The sequence below is a fragment of the Myotis davidii genome, unplaced genomic scaffold (genome assembly GCF_000327345.1).
Source record: "Myotis davidii unplaced genomic scaffold, ASM32734v1 scaffold299, whole genome shotgun sequence".
NCBI lineage: Eukaryota > Metazoa > Chordata > Mammalia > Chiroptera > Vespertilionidae > Myotis > Myotis davidii.
In genome coordinates, this window is record NW_006293088.1 from 8,202,701 (window position 1) to 8,221,247 (window position 18,547).

At 50.0% G+C, this 18,547-nt stretch overlaps 1 protein-coding gene across 1 annotated transcript in view; it reads right to left on the bottom strand.

Annotated features, from left to right (window-relative positions):
• Positions 1-18,547, bottom strand: part of PER3 (period circadian clock 3) — a 35,531-nt gene that overhangs the window by 2,415 nt on the left and 14,569 nt on the right. Inside the window, exons 9-18 of the mRNA XM_015565915.1 lie at positions 18,199-18,304; positions 17,158-17,286; positions 16,682-16,808; positions 12,177-12,309; positions 8,018-8,139; positions 7,600-7,773; positions 6,055-6,300; positions 5,211-5,818; positions 3,833-3,941; positions 711-894 (exon numbers count right to left, since the gene is read on the bottom strand). Coding sequence (XP_015421401.1) covers positions 711-894; positions 3,833-3,941; positions 5,211-5,818; positions 6,055-6,300; positions 7,600-7,773; positions 8,018-8,139; positions 12,177-12,309; positions 16,682-16,808; positions 17,158-17,286; positions 18,199-18,304 — 1,938 coding nt within the window. The remainder of the gene's footprint in view (positions 1-710; positions 895-3,832; positions 3,942-5,210; positions 5,819-6,054; positions 6,301-7,599; positions 7,774-8,017; positions 8,140-12,176; positions 12,310-16,681; positions 16,809-17,157; positions 17,287-18,198; positions 18,305-18,547) is intronic.

Consider the following 18,547-nt stretch of genomic DNA (forward strand, 5'->3'; position numbering starts at 1 on the left):
TGGAGGGAGGCCCCGGCTGTGGGCCCAGGCCCGCGCCCCGGCCAGCTCCCTCCGCCCGCCCGCAGAGAACTGTGGCTGCCACCGACTCATGCTCTCCAGCTTCGCCAGGTCTTCCCTCAGGACCACGTCTTGCACCCTGAGAACAGACGACAGCAACCTCACTGGCCCTGAGGGGCCCGGGTGCTGGTCACGCCCCGAGAGGACGGGCTCTTCCTGTTGTGCGATGTGCTTTCCATTGCCTGTGAGTGATGATGCACATGCTAAACATACGATGCACACGCTAAACACATGGCATCGCTCCTCTGTCCCGTGGGCAGCCAGACTGCCTCTTCTCGGGGGCATCTGTGCAGAGTCTGAGGAGGTGCCAGAGAGAGACGCCCTCAGCCCCTCACTGTGAGTGCAGAGACAGCCCCTCTGAACAGAACAGCCCTGCTCACGCCGCCTGGAGCACTGCCTCTCCTGCCCTCCCTTCCTCTCCCCCTGCCCTCTTGCCTTCCCTCCTGCCCCCCTGCCTCAAAAGTCTGGACCGTGCGTGCCCCACCACCGTGACCACTGTGTCAAGTAATCGTTCATCACTGGACTTCAAATGAGCGAATTTAAAAACGCAGCTCCCGAGGGTCTGTGTGAAAACACCTCACAGCCGCTCAGCACTGACCGCACGGAAGAGCCGAATAGGAGCCGACGGAGTGGGCCTGCCAGGCGCCGCTCACCTCTCGGGCAGCTGGTACGTCATGAGGACGCACTCGGGTGTCCGCGCTATCATCCTCCACACGGGCTCCTCGGCCACGTGGGGCACGGCGTCCGCCGCCCGCACTTCCCGAGGCTGCTGCCCATCGGGGGCGACTTCAGAGGAGCCGTCGCTACCAGAGAGGCACCTGCTGCTGCCACTGCTCCCTGCCAAGAACCAGCACGGAGCAGATCAGCACACGCCTGCCAGCTCCTTTCCCCTCCGGCCCTCAGTCTTCGGAGATTCCGCCCCCGCCCCCTTCACCACAGCCCTGCCCCACCCGGTCACCAGCCCGGCTGGCCAGGGTACACTCAGAGGACGCTGCTCGACACTGCGGAGCACATTCCCTCACAGGGACCCGAGACACCGGCCAGGATGGGCCAAGCTGGACCCTTCAGCAGGTGCCAGGACATTTAAAAGCGTAACGAATGTGTTCTGTCTGCAATTCAGCTCGCACCCAATGAAATACCTAGAAAAATCCCAATACTAGGTAATCAAATAGTTTCTAATAACTATGGTCAAAGAAGAAAACACAGGGGAAATGAGAAAATGTTTTACACTGAATGAAAATAAAAACACGCACATCAAACCTGAGGGATGAGTAAAGCGCCGCGTAGAGGAAAACGGAAAGCACTAAATGTTCATATTAGGAGGAAACAGGTGACTAATTAATGGTCTAAGCTCCCACCTTAAGAAATTAGAAAAAGGGCAAATAAACGCCAAAAGTACACAGAAGGGAGTAACAAAGCTTAGAGCAGAAATCGATAAAACACAAAACCAAACAACAGGGAAAAAAACAATTAAAAACTGTTTCCTGGAGAAGTTAATACAATTGGTAAACAGAGAGTCAGAACAGGAAGAGCACAATGGATTCTACAGACATTCAGCGAGTAAGAGAATACTGTCAACAAGTTTAAGGCAATAAATTTACAGAGGAGGCGCCCAGAGGGAGAGATAGAAACATCAGTGATGAGAGGGAATTATTGATCAGCTGCCTCCTGTATGCCCCCCACTGGGGATGGAGCCCACAACTCGGGCATGTGCCTTGACCAGGAATCGAACCAGTGACCCCCTGGTTCATAGGTCAACACTCAATTACTGAGCCATGCTGGCTGGGCTGGAGATTTGATTTTTAAAATGTCATTCACTACAGCATCAAATATATGAAACCCTTCGGGGTAGTTTTAGCAAAACATGTATGTGTAAGATCTGTGCATGGAAAATAAAAAAAATTGCTGAGAAACATTAAAGACCTACATAAAAAAGAAAGGCATCATGCTCATGGGTCAGAAGACTCAATATTGTCAGGGTGACAATCCCCCCAGAACCAGCCTATCGATCTGACACAATGTTCATCAAGATCCAGCAGGGTTTTGTTTTTTGTTTGTAGAAACAAGAACCTGAGTGTGTAATTTATGTGGACAAAGGAAGGACCTACAATACCCAGAATTATTTTGAAAAGAAGAATGAAGTTGGAGGACTTAACCCACCAGAGTTGCAGACTTACTTGAAAGCTGCCTCAAAAGCATGTGGGATCACCCAACAGCTGGCTGTGAAGGTAAACAGAGCCGGTCCAGAAACAGACCCAAACATATGCAGCCAGTCTATTTCCAACAACGGTGCCCTGGCAAGTCAGGGGGGGAGGGTCAGTCTTTCCATCAGATGGGCAACAACAACTGGATAACCCATGTGCAAGGAAAGTGTACTGACCCTAACCTCACACCACACATAAAAATTAGCTGAAAATGGATCACAAACTTAACTATAAAAGCTAAACCTACAAAACTTCCAAGACAGAGACTATCTTAGTGGCTCAATTTAAAAAAAATCAATGGAAAAATATCGTTAAGTGAGGATTAATAAAATAAAACCTGATCAACTGAAATTTATTAAAATTAAAAAATATTTTGCTCTTCAAAATAAAGCTAAAAATAAAAGATAATAAAATGAAAAGGTAAGCCACACACAGGGAGAAATCTTTGCAAAAGAAAAATTTGATAGAGGACTTGAATCCAGAATATAAACAGAATTCTAGGAAAGTAACACTGCCCCTCCCCTACAAAATGGGCAAGAGACTTAAACACATATGATGGCAAAAAGCACATTAAAAGATACTCAACACCATTAACCAACAGGCAAATGCAAACTAAAACCACAATGAGGTATCCCTGCAAACCCATCGGAATGGCTAGAGCAGGGGGCCTCAAACTTTTTAAACAGGGGGCCAGTTCACTGTCCCTTAGACCGTTGGAGGGCCGGACTATAGTTTAAAAAAAAACTATGAACCAATTCCTATGCACACTGCACATATCTTATTTTGAAGTAAAAAAACAAAACGGGAACCAATACAATATTTGTATCTGCATGTGGCCCGCAGGCCGTGGTTTGAGGACCCCTGGGCTGAACTTATGATGGACAAGACGTAGTGTTGGCCACGGTGTTGCGAACTGGAGCTCTCACACGCCAGGACAGGTGTGCAGAGCGGGGCAGCCTCTGTGGAAAACAGCTGGGCAGTTTCCTGTGTCACCGCACACATGACCTCGCTAGCAATTCCCTTCCTAGGCACCTACTCAAGAGGAAACAGGTCCATGAAGGACTCAGGCTAACATGTGCACCTCAGCATTCACATCCCAAACCGGAAACACAACCACCAGCCATGGTGAGTGGACATCCACAGTGTCCTGCTCCTCAGCAACGAAAAGGAACAAAGTCCTGATGGGGCCACGGGAGCTCGGCGCGCCTGCTCGGGGAAGAACGCCGACAGAGTGCGTGCGGCGGCCTGGTGGAGGACAGCACTCAGGGCGGAGCAGCTGGGCCGGGCAGGGCTGACCCAAGGCTGCGGGACTCTCTGGGGGCGGGGGGGTGACAGAGCTGTTCTGGGGGGACGGGGTGGTGAGGGTCTGAGCGTACGTTCCTCAGAATTCTCGCGTGGCACCCTGATTCGGTGCCTTCTGTGGTATGTGAGTAAATGTACCCCATAAAGCTTTCACAAAGAAAACAGGGAACGCACTGGCCTTCCACACCAGGGCGGAACCCAAGCAGCCCGTCCTCAGACGGGGACCTCCTGGCGGCTGAGCCTGAGGGCCGTGTCCCCTGGACCGCTACCTGATGCCGCAGAGCCGGGTCCCGGTGGGGACTCCCTGGGCAGGGGCCCCGGGGACAGGTCCCTGGCAGAGAAATGGCTGTTCTCCCCGCTGCTGCCTGGAGCACACTGCTGGGAGTAAGAACACAAGAAAACACGTGAGCATCTCAAGCATCATGTGACAAAACACCTGGGAGATCTTTACCGTCACCTGTTAAACAGAATGAAGTGCCAGGGGTAACTGAGACGCGGAACAGGTCAGCCTGGCCCTGAGAATGGGGGCCAAGTCCCTGTGTGTGTGATTGTCAAGTACCACTGATCTGTGAGCACCTATGGCAGCCACAGAACGTGCTGGCGTGCGCTTTCGGGCTTCTTGTCATCCAGAAAAGATGTGCTGAGCTTCTGTGAGTCCTAAGCAGTGTCCCAAACCCTAGGAATAGAAGGCGGACGAAGCAAAGGCCCAGCCATCTTGATCTCCTGGGGGAGGACTCCATAGTGTGACGGCATTTAATCCTCAGGGTAAGCCAGGAAGTATTAATCCTTCCGTTTTTCAAAGCAGCAGCAAAGGCAAAGGCAGGCTAAATAACGTGCCTCCACGAGCCCAGCTGACAGGTGGCGGGCTGGATGCGGGCCTGTCTCGTCCGGCGGCCCAGGCTTCGCTCGCCGGCCCCGCCTGGCCTTGGCGTCCGGCAAGCGCGCTGGGGTCGGGCTTCCACACCGAGCTCCCTGCCTGGCCCGGGCGGCCTGTGCTGATCTGACGTTAGGCAGGCGCTATGCCTGGGAGGGAAGCGCGAGAGAACCGCAGGCTCACGCTCCTCCTGGCTCCTGCCCACCGGCTACCTGGTCGCCTGAGAACCTTTCAGGGAAAGGGTGACAAGTTAAAGGAAACGGACTCAAAGCCCTCATTTCTGAAACTGACAAGCACACATGTGAAACTACAAACTGCCTGCTGCACGGATGGTGCCGACAGCCTCCTACCCGCCCCTTACACAGCTGCCGTCGCTAACTGTGCTCGAAAAAGTGACATTACTGGAGTCATGCCTTGTCAGCATGGCTTCCTCCTGTCTTACCAGACTACACCTCAGCTGTAGGCAAGAAAACGCACTTTAGACACAATGAACATACTGAGTTAATGCTCGGATGTCAAGTTTTAAAGGAGGAAAAACTTAGTTGCTAGCGAACATCTGAAAGCACTTTGGGAAACCACACAACACGTCTAAGCAGCCAGGACGCAGCAGCTTCTCATTCCGCTTCACACAAAGTGCCTGTTTCCGGAGCCCAGCGCTCAGCCTGCACCACAGGTACCGCGGTCACCACTCAGCCACCTGTGCTGCGCCCAGCGAGACCCTCTGCCCGACCCTCTCCAGTCGTGTGCGGAAGCCTCCGGGCCCACATCCTCACCTGCTCTGCAGACTCGCAAGACGGGGGCCTGTCCTCCTGCAGCAAGGCCAACTGCAGCGGCGAGCTGCCCCTGGAGCTGGGGCCCGGGCGCCCTGCGCTCTGCGTCTCCCAGCTCTGCCCAGCGCCCCTCTGGGTGGTGACTGGAGGCGGTGGTTCCACACTGGGAGCTGCTGTTGGTACTGAGGGTGGCGTTTCAGAAGGGCCTGCTGCGCCCAAATACAGGTATGGAGAGAAGGACGGTGCCCATAGAGGGCACACAGAGGGGCCAGGAAGCACAATGGTTAGGAAAGTCTCCGTGTAAGGTGAAGGCACATCTGGGAAAGGCAGGCAGTGCCCCTCCGGGGCCACGGTGGGCAAGGGCAACACTGGCACGAGGTAAGAAAGGGCCTGGCCGGGAGCCACCACCGCAGCCGGGAACGCCAGGCCGGGGGCGTGGAGAGGGGGGGCAGGGGGCAGGCTCCAGGGCTGAGCGTCCTGGACGTCCCTTCTGAAGTGGGGACAGCAGGCGTCCTCCGCACCCCGGCTGCCCAGTGGCTCCGGCAGCTTCTTCCGCTTGTGCTTCCCCTTCTTGCCCCCAGGAGGCCTGGCCTGCCTGGGAGAGGAGGCTCCTGAGGACAGAGGGGTGCAGTGAGGAAACCCCCGGAGGGAAGGCTGCCGCGCAGGTCCCGCAGGGAGAGGCAATGCTGCCTCCGTCACGCAGCCGGAAGCGCTGCTACAGGACCAACTCCTTTCAGCTCCTCGCTCGGCCCTCGCCCGTGTCCCACCCCCATCTCCCAGCACGGACACACGGCTGTACACTGAGGGCTCATGGGCCAATGGCGTGTATTCTAAGGACCTGAACTACCTTGACCATCTGAACTCGTGGCCTGTCCTCTGCCTTCGTGCTGCAGGTAGGAGCTGTAGGGGGAGGACAGCATCTTCTCCCGGAACCTGTCCACGTAGTCCTGCTCCTCCCTCTGCGTGTGCGCCGACAGCACGGCCTTGGTGAGCCCCACGTGCTGAAACTCCTCTGCGGTCAGCGGGGCCGGCAGGGTGCCGGGCACCCAGGGCTTGCAGGCGGGGGCGGTGTCCTCGGCCGGAGTCGGTTCTGCTGAGGTGGGAGAAGAGAGGTTAATGGTCATTGCTACCAACTATTTGCATTTATTTTCACCAACTTAATGACCTTTTGATAAGTTTTACAAACACTGTTACAGTAGCTGGAATATAAAAAATTTCATCAACTAGCACATACTTTTATTTTTTCTGCCTGTCTTTACTCTGTTTGTATGCCTGTATAGATGCCTTACAGCACTGTAATACTCAAGTGTAGACATATATTAACTAGAGGCCTGGTGCACAAAATTTGTGCTATGGTGTGTGAAGAGGTATCCCTCAGCCCGGCCGGTGCCTTCTCACAGTCTGGGACCCCTCGGGAGATAACGACCTGCTGTCTTAGGCCTGCTCCCCGGTGGCAGAGGGCACACTCAATGCGGCTTGGCGCCATCTGCTCGCCAACCAGTGGTCATTCCATTTGGTCAATTTGCATATTAGGGTTTTATTATATAGGATTAAAATCTTGCTTTTATTGTAAATATCCATCTCCCTGAACTCTTTAAAATGTTTCTTTTTTATCTTTTAGTTTTTAATCTGTAATGTATTCACATGGTTAGAAATGAACAAGCGATCTTTGGCTCATTAGCAATGCCACCTAATCCCACAGCGGTTCCATCTCCGGTCTTTCCCACCAACCACAGTTCGCCTGCCGGGACTGCGCTCTCCATCTCCAAGGGGGTGTGAGCTCCGAGGAGCTAAATCTCTGTGACGGACTAAGGACAGGGAGTGTACACGGTCAGCTCAGCACGTGCTAACTCACCACGGAACTAGGACGGTCAGCTCAGCACATGCTGACTAACTCACCACGGAACTAGCACGGTCAGCTCAGCACGTGCTAACTCACCACGGAACTAGCAAAGATAAGTTAGAGCTCATCCGAAAACCTGATTTAACACGTCACTATTTCTTCACCCACCAAATTGCTAGGAGTAATGAAGAAGTCAAAAAATAGGAGACCGTAAAAAGAAATAAGGCATCATCCAAGTGATTTACCAAGCCATATGCTGTTAAAGGAGCGTGGTCAGACCCACATGAACTTCCTGCGTATACGTGTGATCTATCTAGGCCAACGACAGTCCATGTTTGAAACCTCTTTCCAGGTCAGCAATGTGGCCTAAGCTGCATTAGCGACTCTAGTTGAGGGACGTAAGAAATACAGTCCAAAATGTATGTACACAGATAACCAGTGCGGCACTTCCCAAAGCTGAGAAGTTACTTCTAAGTAAACGGTACAAACGGCTGTCTCACAGTAGCATGTCCGTGTGGCGTGTATCTGAGGTCAAAGGTGACCCGGTACCTGGCTCTGGGGGCGGGGCGTGGACCATGGTGCTGCTGTAGCTGCACTGGCTGATGCCGGAGCCCAGGCTCGGTGCCGCCCTGGCCTCGGTCCGTGCAGCTCCGCCCTCGGCACCGGTGGCCCGTCCGTGAGCTGGCACTTCTGGTGAAGGGGCTGATGGGATGCGAGACGCAGCTGGGGATGTGAGAGAGGCCGACAGTGAGAAGAAAAACTCCCGATAGGAAGCTTATGTTAGAGACCAAATGGCTCACAGACACTGATAACATAAATAACCACCTCCGGCCCATAAAGAGGACCGTGGAACTCGGATCACGTGTGATTACGATGGAATATCGGAAGTTGGAAAAGTAAAGAGAAACAGAGGGCAGGGGTAGCTTTGCCGTAACTTTTTATCCAAGTACGAAGGGCGTCCCGCTACCTCGCCAGGCGTGGGCATCGTCTGCCTTGTGGGCCTGCCGGTCGTCTTCTGAGGACGAAGTGGTATTTGTGCAGGAGACACACTTTCTCTTCAGGGCTGGGGTGCGGCAGCTCCTCAGGTATCTGCAAGGACACATGAGGGACAGGCTGAGGGCGGGACTCCCCGCGACCCCTGACGGCCTCTCCCTCTGCTTTTCTCGCACCACGAGAAACATGTACCTCCTTTTGTGTTCGTGTTTGGAGTACATCTGACAAGTGACACTGCGTATATCTAAGGCAGTGACGGCGAACCTTTTGAGCTCGGCATGTCAGCATTTTGAACAACGCTAACTTAACTCTGGTGTCGTGTCACGTATAGAAATTTTTTGATATTTGCAACCATAGTAAAACAAAGACTTATATTTTTGATATTTATTTTATATATTTAAATGCCATTTAACATAGAAAAATCAACCAAAAAAATGAGTTCGCGTGTCACCTCTGACACACGTGTCATCGGTTTGCCATCACTGATCTAAGGTGTGCAGTGTGCACTCTGACCTGTTTACAAAATGTCACATTATACCCAAGTAGAGCTACTGATCACCTTCCACAAGAGAGAGCCATGTTACTGTGTGTTCACCATGCTATTCATCACATCTCCACGGCTTATTTACACTCATGAGAAGTCTGTGCCCTAAAACACCCTCCACGTCGGCCCACCATGCTGCTGCAGGCGGGAGGACATTTCCTTCCTCTTGGCTGAATAACATCCGACTGTGCACAGACCACACTTTAAATCCACCGGCTGACGGGCTTTGTTTGTTTCCGTATCCTGGCTATCGTGACAATGCAGCGATAAACATGGGAGTGCAGCTATCTGGCCAGAGCCGTTTTCATTGCCTTTGGGTACATAGCCGGAAGTTGAACGGCTGAACTGCATGACAGATTTTTAATTTTTGACGAGCTTCCGTGCTGCTTCCCATGGAGGTTGATGTACGTTTCCGCCAGCAACGTGGAAGCTTCCTTTCCACATCCTACTTCCCGTCTTCCCGATGGCGCCCGCCCTAACAGGTGGGAGGCGCCACCTCGTTGCTGTGGCTCTGATTGGCTTTTTTCCCCACGGTGGTCAGTGATGTGGAGCATCATCTCATGTGCGTGTTGGCCATTCGTGTCTCCTCCTTGGAGACATGTCCATTGAGTTCTTCTGCCCATTTTTAGCTCAGACTGCTTTTGTGGTTGCTGAGTGCTTTATACTTTCTTGGCATTAACGTCTTAGTGACTCAGGGTTTGCGGCATGTTCTCCCGTTCCGTAGGCCATCTTTTCGCCTTGTCTCTCTGATGTGCCTGTGCAGAAGCTCTGGGGCTGGATTATTCCACTTGTTAACATCTGCTGTTGTCCATGCCTTTGGCGTCATATATATAAAAATATCACTGCCAAGCACAGTGTCAGTGAGTCCTTCCCCATCTTCCCCCAGGAGTGTAATGGTACCAGGTCCTATGTTCAAGGGCTGGCCTGTTCTGAGTGAATTTTTCTGTGTTAGACAGGGTCCCCTCTCACTGTTCTGCATGTGTTTCTCTGATTTGCCCAGCAGTTTGTTAGAGGAACTTTCCTTGTTCTGTCGGGCACTCTTGGCTCCCTTGTCAGATGTTAACTGAACATACACACCAGGATTTGACTTTGGGCTCTCCATTCTGTCCCATTGGTCCATGTGTCTATTCGTGTGCCTATGTCACACTGTTTTTATGACTGTAACTCTGTAGCATAGTTTGAAATCTGGAAGTGTGATATCTCTGCATGTCTTTTTTCCCCCCTCAGAATTGCTTTGGCTATAAGGGGTCTTTTGTGACTCCACAAGAATTCTAGGATTGTTAATTTCTGGAAAGAATGCCTTTGATGGGGATGGCACTGACTTTGTAGATAGCTTTGGGTAGTCTGGCCGGTTAACAATATTAATTTTTCCTACCCATGAACATGGGATGTCTTTCCATTTGCTGTGTCTCCAATTTCTTTCAGCAAAGTCTTGTAGTTCTCCTTGTACAGATCTCTCACTTCCGTGGTCAAATTTATTTTGAAGCATTTTATTGTTTGGATGCTATCATTTCTTTTTCAGGTGCTCTGTCTTTAGTAAAAAGGAAAGCAGTTGATTTCTACATGTTGATTTTGTATCCATCACTTTACTGATACTGTAATTCCAACTTCCTGACTCTGGGATTTCCTACATACAAGTTCATATCATAGCTAACAGCACCAATTTTACCTTTTCTTTTCCAAATTGGATGCCTTTTATTTTGTTGTCTTGCCTAATTGCTCTAGCTAGGACTTCCAGTATTATATTGACTGTTGTTACTGAACTTAGAGAAACCACTTTCAATTTTTCTCCAGTGAGTATAATGTTAGCTGTGAGTTACTGTATATGGCCTTCACTATGTTATGTTCCTTCTATACCCAATCTGTTAAGGGTTTTCATTATAAAAGGACGTTGTATTTTTCAAAGGCTTTTTCTACATTCCAGGGATAAATTCCACTTGGTCATAGGATATAATCTTTTTAACGTATAACTAGCTAATATTTGCTGAGAATTTTTGCATCTATATTCATCAAGAATATTGGTCTACAGTTTTCTTTCCCTGTGGTACCCTTATCTCTTTTGGTAGCAAAGTAATGCTGACTGCCCCTTCCTGGATCACCCATCCTCTTAGGTTGGCTTTCTGCGTGGTATCCGATGGCGCTCAGAGGGTTTATGCACTTTCAAAATATCCGAGTTCTCACTTTCCTTCAGCCTTCTTCACTTCCAGATTCCCATCTCGCACCTCATTAGCCATCTCTTCCCTCTGACCTGCTACATTTCCAATGCCTGCTTTACCTCATTCATTGAATTCTCCAGTTCCAGAGTTAGTGTGGTTATTTTTTGGAATTTTATTCTCTTTGGTGAAGTCTTCCTCTATCTTTAACTTCACTCCTGAGAGCATGGCACTGCCCTTCTGAGCTCTCTGCAGCTTGCTGAATTTCTTCCCAACAGCTGCTCTGAATTTCCGACCAGTTCGATGCCTTTCGGGTGGAGCTGGCTGCTGGGAAATGGCTATTTCCTTTCTGTGATCCTGTACTGCGTGCTTTTCATGGTGTTTGATGAAAAGTGCATCCCCACTGCATCTGAAGCAGCAAACACCGTTCTCATTGAGACAAGGCCTGGTTGATTCTAACAGTTCAACAGGTTGGCAATTAGACGCTTCCTTTCATTGCCCACAAGTTGGGGATATGGCAATGTTTTTGGTTTGTCCTACCTGAGCTAAGGTTGAGAGTGCACGCATTTTAACAAAGCTGCCAAAAGAGGAAACACAAGGGTGGGAGTAGAGTGGGGAGAATTGTGTACTCGGCACTTGGGGCTTTAGTGCGCCCTGGCCCGACAGAGATGCTCAAGTTGGGTTGGGGTCCCCAGAGGTTCGTGGCAGAACTCTTGCCGGAATCCTGGGCCCTTTCCTTCAGTTCTCTCTCCTGCCTACTCCTCATGGCTTTCCCTGCACCCCCACCCCCTCACCCCATCACTGTGGTCTCTCCTCAGAGAGAGAGATCCCTTCAACTGCAGACCCAGGGCTGGGCCGACCCTCCCCCCCCTTCACCGTCCACATCCTCTGCCACAAAGGTCCCGCCTGCCCATGGTGCTGCCCTCTCGCTGCCACTCCCATGGTCCACGCCACCCACTCTCAGGTGCACAGGTGGGTGGATCTCTCGGTGTCCGGTCTGCTGTGCGCGGCGCTTTTTACGGTGATGGATGTCCAGTTACTTGGAAGTTGAAGGAGAGAGAAAAAGCAGCTCACGCTCCCAAGCTGCTGACTCGCACTGTCTTTTGATGGGGTCCTCGCTGGCCATCAGCCGGAGTCACTGGTGTTCCCTCTGTTTTCCCACGGTCTTGGATTGATCGTCACATCTTACATCCTCTCCATTCGACAAGCAGAGGCCTTGTCTTCTCAACCATTCCTTCCAAACCAGGAATGCATCTTCTAACTGCCTGCACCCCCGGGATGCTGAGCATATCATGGACGGTATGTGAGGGGCAGCCCATGGTATCTACTGATTTACAGTGAAAAACCAAGCCACAGCTATTGAAAATGACACCAGGGCTCCACAGGGGCCATGTATGCCTTTGGAAAAACATATTCTCAAAACGCGGGCTTCGTACCTGATGACACTGTCGATGCAGTTGATTTGCTGGTAGGAGGGGCTATGCTGGTCTTTCCTCAAACCCTGACAAGACTCAGTGTGCACGCTCTCATTCTTCCAGGGCTGTACGGGAGAAAAGGCCTTCTGCTCACCTAAAAGAGAATGAAAGTATGTACAGTTACAAGTGCATTATTTTTAAGAACATATATTCAGCAAGATTAAGTCACAGTAATTTAGAATAAATATATTCAATAGAATACCATGCAGCTATTAACAATGAGCCCAGATCTAAATGCACTGACATAGAAAGGTGTCCACACCTGACCTAACGCAGCTCCCCAGCTTTCTCTGATCCTTGTTGGCACAGTCTCTCTCTCCTGGCCTTTTGTTCTTAACCGGGTTTTGTTTTAAAGGATGGATTCTTACAGGTGACATACATCTGCATCTTCCTTTTTCATCTGCTTTGATGGTTCCCATCTCCTAACCGGAAACTGCGTTCACGGTCAGCGTGACTACTGATATAGCTGGACTCATACAAACCATGTGAGCCGTTTTCCCCTTGTTCCAGCTGGTTTATCACGGCTCTTCTTACCTCCTTTTTATGCCTCATGTTGGGGTGTTTCAAATTCTATTTTATCTCCTCTTCTGACATTATTTCCACTTCTTTAAAAACTTTGTAATAACTGTTCTAAAGTCTACAATATGTCATTAAGGATTCAGTTTCTACCTCCAAATGACACTACTTCAGGTGCACGTTAAGGACGTTACGATGGTACAGCCCAGGGCCTGCAGTTTTCACATGAACCACAAATGCAGAACGCGGTTTTTGTTTCTGTCAGTTGCCTTTTAGAACAATTAAAAGTAAGTGAAAAGTAGAACTCATTTTGCCTTCGTTTATTCCATTTCCAGCGCTTTTCATTACTTTGTGTGGATTTGAGTCTTAAGCCTGTATTGTATTTCTTTTACCTTTAGAAATCCCGTTAGCACTCCTTACAGAATAAATCTGCTGGCAATAAGCTCCTAGTTTTTATGTGAGAAAATCTTTGTATCTCCCTCACTTCTGAAAGACAGCTCCCAGCAGGTGAAAACTCTACACCGACAGTTTTTCCTTTGAAGACTCTATTGTCTTCTAGGCTGCACGGTTTCCGAAGAAGTGTCGGCTGTCATCCTGACCTTTGCTTCTCTGGACATAACCTGTGCTTTCCTCTGGCTGCCTTCAAGCCGGTCTTTTTCTTTTCAGCAGTCTGACTGGCTATGCTCCCGCGAGTGGTGCTTTTCTTTGTGGCGGGTGACTTTCTTTTTCTGTTTTTGGTGTTTCCACTACTCGGTGTTCTCTGGATTCATGGGAAACCTTGGCCATTATTTCTTCAAGTATTTCTTGTGAGATTGTAATTATTCATCTGGTAGAACACTTGATACTGTCCCACATTCTTAAGATGCTCTAGTCTGTATTTTTATTTCTCACTGTGTTTTGGTTTGTGCAGTTTCTATTTTTCTATCTTCAAATTTACGGCTTCTTTTCTCCATCGAGTGCCTGGTGCAGGCATCTATTTTTCTCTGTCTAGCACTCCTAGCGCTGCCATGTGGTCGTGTACGCTCCATCTCCATGCTGTGATTGCTCAGGGAGGCCTGCATGTTGCCTACTTTGTCCATTAAAGCCTTTAATGTGTTATTCAGTTGTGTTAAATTCCCTGCCCGAGGGTTCCAGCACCTGTGTCATCTCTGACGCTTAATCTGACGACTGCTCTGTCTCTCGGGAGTTTTTGCTTTTCCATTTGCTTTCTTATCTGTTGAAACATCTTCCATTCTTGATGGAAAAGGACAGTAGAGACCGGGCGCCCCTCCTGCTAGCCCTGTGTTTGAGTTAATATTGTTAAGGTTTAGGCCCGGGTGCAGGTGGGCTGTTGCCATGGTTTTGCTCGATGTGCTAGGTTTCCAATTGTTCTAAAGACACGCGGTGCTTCAGGGGGCTGTTTGCTGGACGGCTTTTTCCAGTGTTTGCTCCACTGTCAGCTTCTGGTCTTCCCTTGCATCGCGCCTCAGAGAACGTGTGTCTCTTGCCAGTTACTTGCTTCAGTTCCCAGCGCGCCGGCACCCAGTGCGTGCGTCCCCTCTCCCTGCAGGTGTGGTCTCCCCTCAGAATCGGGTCTGCTGGCCGCCCTGGATCCTCAGCACCGACAGGTTCAAGAAAGACCAGGGGCCTGACAGGTGCTGCTCAGTGGCTGAGCGTCGACCATGAACCAAGAGGCAGCCAGTTTGATTCCTGGTCAGAGGTTATATCCGGGTTGTGGGCTCCGTCGCTGGAGGGGGTTGCAGGAGGCAGCCAATCGATGATGTTTCCATCTTCCTATCCCTCTCGCTTCCTCTCTCTTTAAAAATCAATAAAAACATCTCAAGAAAGAAAAGGAAGACCATGAGCCTGCTGTCTGTCTGGCTTCCTTCCTCTGCGTTTGGAATGATGCTCACCCAGCTCTCCCTGCGCGGAACCAGAGCGCGCGCTCTCTCTGAGTCACTCCCGTTTACATATCGTCTGTTTCCATTCGGGCATCGCGTCCGCCCGAAAGGGACGTTCAGTGTTCCCTAATTCCCCAGTTACCGCGCCGGCACTGGCTCCGGTCCATGGAGCTGATGAAGGGCTTTCTCTCCTTGTTGCTCCCTGCCCCGCCACAGTAAGTTCTAAAGTGTCCCTTCTTCCTGTTCTTTAAAGGGTAGCCTGCCCTTGTAAGAAAGGTAAACCCAAAAACCTAACGCCCGCCGTGCCTGCTGGCTCAGCACCCTGCTCATGAAGCTGCAAACAATGACCATTTAGTGTTTCACTGGTGCGGATCACCACTCACTTTCTAATGTTCAAGACGTAACATTTTATTCTCACGTTGCATACTGATTTCTCTTGAGTAAGGAGCACTAGGTTTTTTTCACTAGGTTCTTTAAGCTTGTAGGTTTTAAATGTTAATAAAATCAAGATGCCCAGCCAGTGGGGCTCAATGGTTGAATATCAAGCTATGAACCAGGTCACCCATGCCTGGGTTCCATGCTTGAGCCACAGTAGGGGGCGTGCAGGAGGCAACCAATCAATGATTCTCCCTCGTCACTGATGTTTCTCTCTCTCTCTCCCTCTCCCTTCCTCTCTGAAATCAATTAAAAAAAGTATACATATATATATGAGTTCTCCCAAGTCATGCCAAATGGCAATGGATTTTTCCTTCCCCGCAAAATCCCATCCTATGTGTCCGAGTCAAGTGCAGCATAAATATAGGGAGCAGGGAAATCTCAGTGTCTAACACAGCGGCACAGGCACACAGTGAGGCCCAGCTTAACCTTTATCCAATGATACACGGCAGCAGACTGAGGTCTGCTGAAATACTCAGCCTCCAAACATCATCCTGGGTGTTACCAGGCGATGGGCGAGAAGAAGCTGAGCAAAGCAAAGCAGGAGGGAGAAAGGTCTCCACTCGGAGAAAAACACAGCGGTCAGGACACCGAACTGTGGCACCAACACGAGGCCGAGGCCAGGGCAGCCCGCGTGGCACTGACTGGACCAGATGACAAAGAAAACAGTCACAAAATGTAGATTTAAAATCTACCCAAAGACTTTTCTCTGCCAAGACATGGGATAGTGATCGCATCAAGAAAGATGTTTAAGACGAACTCTCCTGTAGAGAGGAAACCTGATGGTTCTAGGGTCGGGAAAAGCTGTTCCTTCTACTTGTGCCCTGATGTCCACAGAAGACAGAGAAAGCTCCGCCCTGGTGAAGAACACAGGGAGGACGGACTTGCTAGCCCCGCGGGCACCCTATGGCTCCAGTGAGATCACTGCAGGCGCAGGAGTCTGATTTTTGCTGTGTAGATCACGTCGAGGCCAAAATACAGCAGCCATTATCACTGACCTTGGGGGCAATGTCACCTCTACTCTGAAACAGCCACATCTGACAATGACAGAGACCATGAATCACATTGAGGTGTCAAAATCTGCAACGACTCCCAAAATTATATTAATATTCAGGGAGAGAGATAAAGTTAGCTAATTAAGAGGTCAATATAATTTGATGTCTACACTATTGGACTTTCCTGTGCCGTATATGCAAGTCGGTTAAATTTTCAAAATACTGCCATTATCACAACTAACTTAAAAGCTGATTCTTCTGGAGCACTGCTTACCTATATTTGAGGAAAGTATACATGTGTTGGGAAAATGCCAAGTTTTTCATTCAACTCAGGTCTTGAGCATTGTCCACGCGTTTGAAATGACACAAAGGGATTCGTATTTCTGGAACGTGTTCTAACTGACTCCTGGTTTGCAGAGAGCTCCCGGGCGGAATCTGTGAGTGTGCTGGTATTGCCAGAAACATCGCCTCTTTAGGAGCCGTACACTAACTACCTTCCCATCCCCTCAGCTTCCAGGCCAGTACTTGCTGCTGCCGCCATCACCACGATCACGACGGGACAAGTGACGACGGAAAGCACAGCACACACCCATGTCCACGCGGAGGCCAGACGCGGGGGAGGGGGGCCCCGTTGACTCACCACTGGGCCGTCCTGCGCGCGTCCCCACCGCTGGCTTGTTGGGTGGTTTGGTCATGGACTCGATGTACAGCTGCTGCCCCAGGGTTTTAATTTTGTTTACACTGGCATAGACCTGCTGCAAAGTCAACTTGGGGAAAAGAACGAAACATGTCTCACATATTATCACATGGACATTACAAGATACATGAGCAGAATACATGAAACTTCTGGTCCCCGAGCACGCGGTGATGAAAAGCACAGGAATGGCCTTGATTCCGTCTCCCACCGGGTTCACGTGACAACACACATCTGTGCACAGTCTGCTGGTCTGCAGAAAGCACACTATTAACGCAACCACCACTTCCCAAGGGGAGGTTTTCTTTTTAGGTTCCCACGCCAGGGTGGGTGGGAATGGCTCCCAGCAGGCAGGGCTGCAGGCCAGCACCGCGAGCATTGCAGGTGCCAGGGTGGAGGAGAACCGGGCGCCGCCCACTCACCGGCTCCTTCTGGGCGTCCTCCGCCCCCGGCCCGCTGGACTCGCCGGAGGAGGTCACGCTGACGTGCTGCTCCTGGGACCCGCTGCTCCCCAGGCTGCCGTAGCCACTGGAGGCGCTCCCGTGGACTGGCTGCAAGGACACAGGTCCGATTTGGGGGTTACTATCTTGCGGTCGGGGGATTGGGGGGAACGCAGCATGATCCACTCAGAGCTTACCTAAACTCATCAGAAAATAAGACTAATATTTCTGACACCCTAAAGTAGGCTTGCGAAGGCTGATGCTTTTAACCCTATGTCTGACATGAAAGACAGTCCCCTCATTTCAGTAATTTTCAAGGGCAAAGTCTAGTTTCTAATCTAAGAGGGTATTTCTGGAACGGAAAATATTGTTTTAAAGCCATAATATAATTTTCCCAAACATGAAAATCACTCGTTCTTTATGCTGCGCTTAGAGCAGACAGAACACATGAAATACACACCACAGTCCCCACGGACCTGACAGGTGCTTTCCGGGCCCGAGCGTCTCTGAAAGACCTGCCAGGCCAGCAGCACATCACAAGCTATGACGGAATCTCTAATGGGAACCATTTCGGGTATTTGTTTTCAATAAGCAGTTTTTCCTACTTTTGCCTCATTAACAACCAGATACCGTGACCGGCCAGGCTCGCCCCACCTTTAAAATGGGAACTATCCCCCAAAACCCCGAACCCGAGGCTGAGCCCCTGGGGGAGCCTGGGACACAGGAAGAATTCTCTCGCTCAGAAATGACTTCTCTGTCTCACCGCTCACTGTGACTCAGTTTCGTTGTCTTAAAATGGGTTTTCACAGAGTATTCTGTGCATTTAACATAGAAAACTGAAAAGAAGATTAATAAAGTTTCCTTTAAAAACAAAAAAGAGGAAGACAGAAATTCCTGGAATGCAGAGGGTAAGGATCTTTCCCCACAGCTTATTTTTGTGAAGTGACTTTACTAAACAGAATGTTAAAATAAAACACAATTATGGGAATTCTATGTCCATTTTTAAAATCTCCCCCATTTTACCTGTGACAGAAGTTTGTGAATCTGTTCCTGTAATTCCGTTATGTCTTTGTTGTTATTGTCCATCTTGCTTATTCTGGCAGCAAAAACATCCTCATTCAGCGGACTCCTACAAAATAGCACATGAGAAACTGGGTCAGGCGACTTAAAATTCATTTACAGCCCGGCCGGCATGGCTCCGTGGTTGAGCATCGACCTATAAAACAGGTGGTCACGGTTCCATCCCCACTGTGGGGCATGCAGGAGGCAGCCAATCAATGATTCTCTCTCACCACTGATGTTTCTCCCTCTCTCGCCCTCTCCTTTCCACTCTGAAATCAATAAAAATATATGTAAAAAAATAAAATTCATT